Raw genomic sequence first — 2713 nt, 5'->3', positions numbered from 1 at the left:
AAGATCTGAACAGATTGATAAAGAAAGATTATTATCTCTTATCTCTCATCAATAAATTTCTAGCATATACTAAGTGAGCTCAATAATTTATAAAACTAGATGTTATTACTGTATTTCATAAGATTTATATTACTGAAGAAGATGAATGACTTACAGCATTCTGAATATATTATAATCTCTTTGAATAAGTAGTCATAATCTTTGAACTAGGTAATGTCTTCAGTACATTTCAGAAGTATATTAACTGAGTACTCTGAGATTTTCTTAATAAGTTTATATCTGTATATTTAGATAACATTCTCATCTTCACTAACAGATTCAGAAAAGAATATCAAGAATATGTACAGAAGATATTACAATGATTATAAGAGATAGAACTATCAATAGATATTAACAAGTGTAATTTTGAAGTCAAGAGTACAAAATATCTAGACTTTATTACAGAACCTGATAAGAGAATTCAAATCAATTCTGAGAAAGTCTCTGCTATTCTTAAGTGAGAGACTTCATATACTGTGAAAGATATATGAAACTTCATTAAATTTACTAACTTTTATCAGTGATTTATATGAAACTTCTCAGATATCATGAGATCACTTACAGAACTTACTAAGAAAGACTCAGTATTTTAATAATCAGTGAATACTGAAGCTGCATTTATACAGATAAAGAAGATATTTATTAATATCTCACTGCTGATAACATTCAATTCAGATTATAAGATAGTTATTAAAGCTGATTTCTCTGACTATATCATAGAAGAAGCTATATTACAATATAATAATAAAGATATCTTATAATTATATATTATTATATCTAAGAAACTGAGTCTTACTGAATACAACTATGAGATCTATAATATGAAACTTCTTATAATTGTATACTGTTCAGAAGAATGAGACTCTGAACTTCAAAGTATCTCTGAATTTGAGATAATCACAGATTATAAGAATCTCAAATACTTTATAACTATCTGTACACTCACTGAATAATAGATATAATAATCTCAGTTCTTAAGCTGCTTTTATTTTATAATACACTATCATTCTGACAGTCAGAGTACAATGACAGATACAACAAAACCGCTCCACCACGAACTCGCTCGATTTTTCGAATAAGAACCCGCCGATAGATCCATTGAAAAGCCCTCGATCATACGAGCATTCTGACCCCATCGCTGACCGCATACCCTGTGTGGTGGTGGAGTTATCCAGCCAAATGTGAACCGGATGTTGTTCGAAGCTCCTGTGTGGGATTATCCCCTGTTCTCCCCTACCACACCACAACCCCGGGCCAGAGTGCCATACAAATTGTAAGGTGAAGTGACCTAGCCATATGCACCAATCTTCTCGATTTTGGAAGATCCCTGACCTGTAGTTGTGGAGATATCCGAGGAGCGACCTCCGCGAAAACCCTGTCCATCTTTGATGTTCCAAAACACCAATGCCAAGTCTCACCCTCGTACCGCCCTTCCCAATCTGGCCCATCCCCGGCAGAAAAATACAAAAAGATACCTCAGCGATAATATCAAGCACATAATCAACAGACTCTTCTGAAGTGCAACCTTCACAGTCCATCGCCTGTGTATCTAGACTTCAACACCAAGTCTCACCCTTGTACTACCCCTCTCAATCTGGCCCATCCCCAGCAGAATGATACAAAAAGATACCTCAGCAACAGCATTCAATACATAATCAGTGAACAACAAGTCAACAGCACATTAACAACTATAAAATCAGTATATCTCAAGATCTGACTGAGTCTTTGATCCCTGCACAGTGAGATATATTAAATCTAGTTTTAATATCTCAATATTCAATAGATTCTGCAAGAGATTGAGAACAGCAATACTAGATTTCTATTGAATTTAAGAATTAACTCTATATTGATATAATCATTGACAAAGTCTTCTATTTTAAGATATAAATAACCAGTTTCTCTACATCTCACTGACAATATTTACATTATTATATAGAAACAGACTTATATTCTCTATAATATCAAGACTCTGAAGAGAGAAAGTCTTGATAGAGAATATACAGTAGTGCATATCTTAGCAGTTTCTATCTCATTCTTCTGCAGCAGTTAATGTAAAAAAAAAAAAGATCTTAGAAATAGTTTTTTACTTCTCTTGAAAAAGTAAGATGTTTTTCTCTGAGTTTTATATAATATTCTTACAAAGAATTAAAAACAGAGTTGTTTTCTGTCATAATTTCATATTCTTTTAAATAAGAATTACTTTTTCAGTGACTGAAGAGCTTTCATTAATACTTAATTCTCTTTTACACTCTTTATTGACTGATTTGAGTTGCACACTTATTGTGTGAGAAGAATTGAATGATTTAGAATAAAATTGAATAGTTTTAATCAATTTCTCTGCAAAAAATTGACTTATTTTTTATCAGTTTTTCTCTTAAAAACTGTCATATTATCTGATTTATTATCAATTGATATTATACTTTTCCTCACTGTATCTCAAGAAAGAGTTTGTAAAGATTTTATTGATTTATCTTAAAAATTACTTTTAGTTTATTAGATTCTCTTCAAAAATCTAACCTAGTTACTGAACTAGTGTGAAAAAAAAAAATCAGATATTTTATACATAAAAGTCTTTCATTCTTCTTTTGAAATGATTTGATCAACTTTTCAATTAAAAATAGATTAATAAACCTCTTAATTGAAACAGTCTGATCAACTTTTCATTTGAAAATAT

General features: G+C 30.8%; 1 protein-coding gene across 1 annotated transcript; it reads right to left on the bottom strand.

Moving 5' to 3' along the window:
• Nucleotides 1-1013: 1013 nt before the first annotated feature.
• Nucleotides 1014-1695, bottom strand: BDBG_17337 (uncharacterized protein; the record flags this gene model as incomplete). Its single annotated transcript, XM_031725082.1, has 2 exons — nucleotides 1670-1695; nucleotides 1014-1514 (listed from the first exon to the last, which is right to left on the bottom strand). Exon 2 carries the CDS (start codon nucleotides 1485-1487, stop codon nucleotides 1014-1016), a length of 474 nt encoding a protein of 157 aa, XP_031579237.1. The 5' UTR covers nucleotides 1488-1514; nucleotides 1670-1695.
• Between the last annotated feature and the right edge of the window lie 1018 nt (nucleotides 1696-2713).

This window comes from Blastomyces gilchristii (assembly GCF_000003855.2).
Source record: "Blastomyces gilchristii SLH14081 genomic scaffold supercont1.12, whole genome shotgun sequence".
Classification (NCBI taxonomy): Eukaryota; Fungi; Ascomycota; class Eurotiomycetes; order Onygenales; family Ajellomycetaceae; genus Blastomyces; species Blastomyces gilchristii.
Note: the sequence above shows the minus strand (reverse complement) of the source record. Positions and strands in the feature narration are given on the sequence as shown.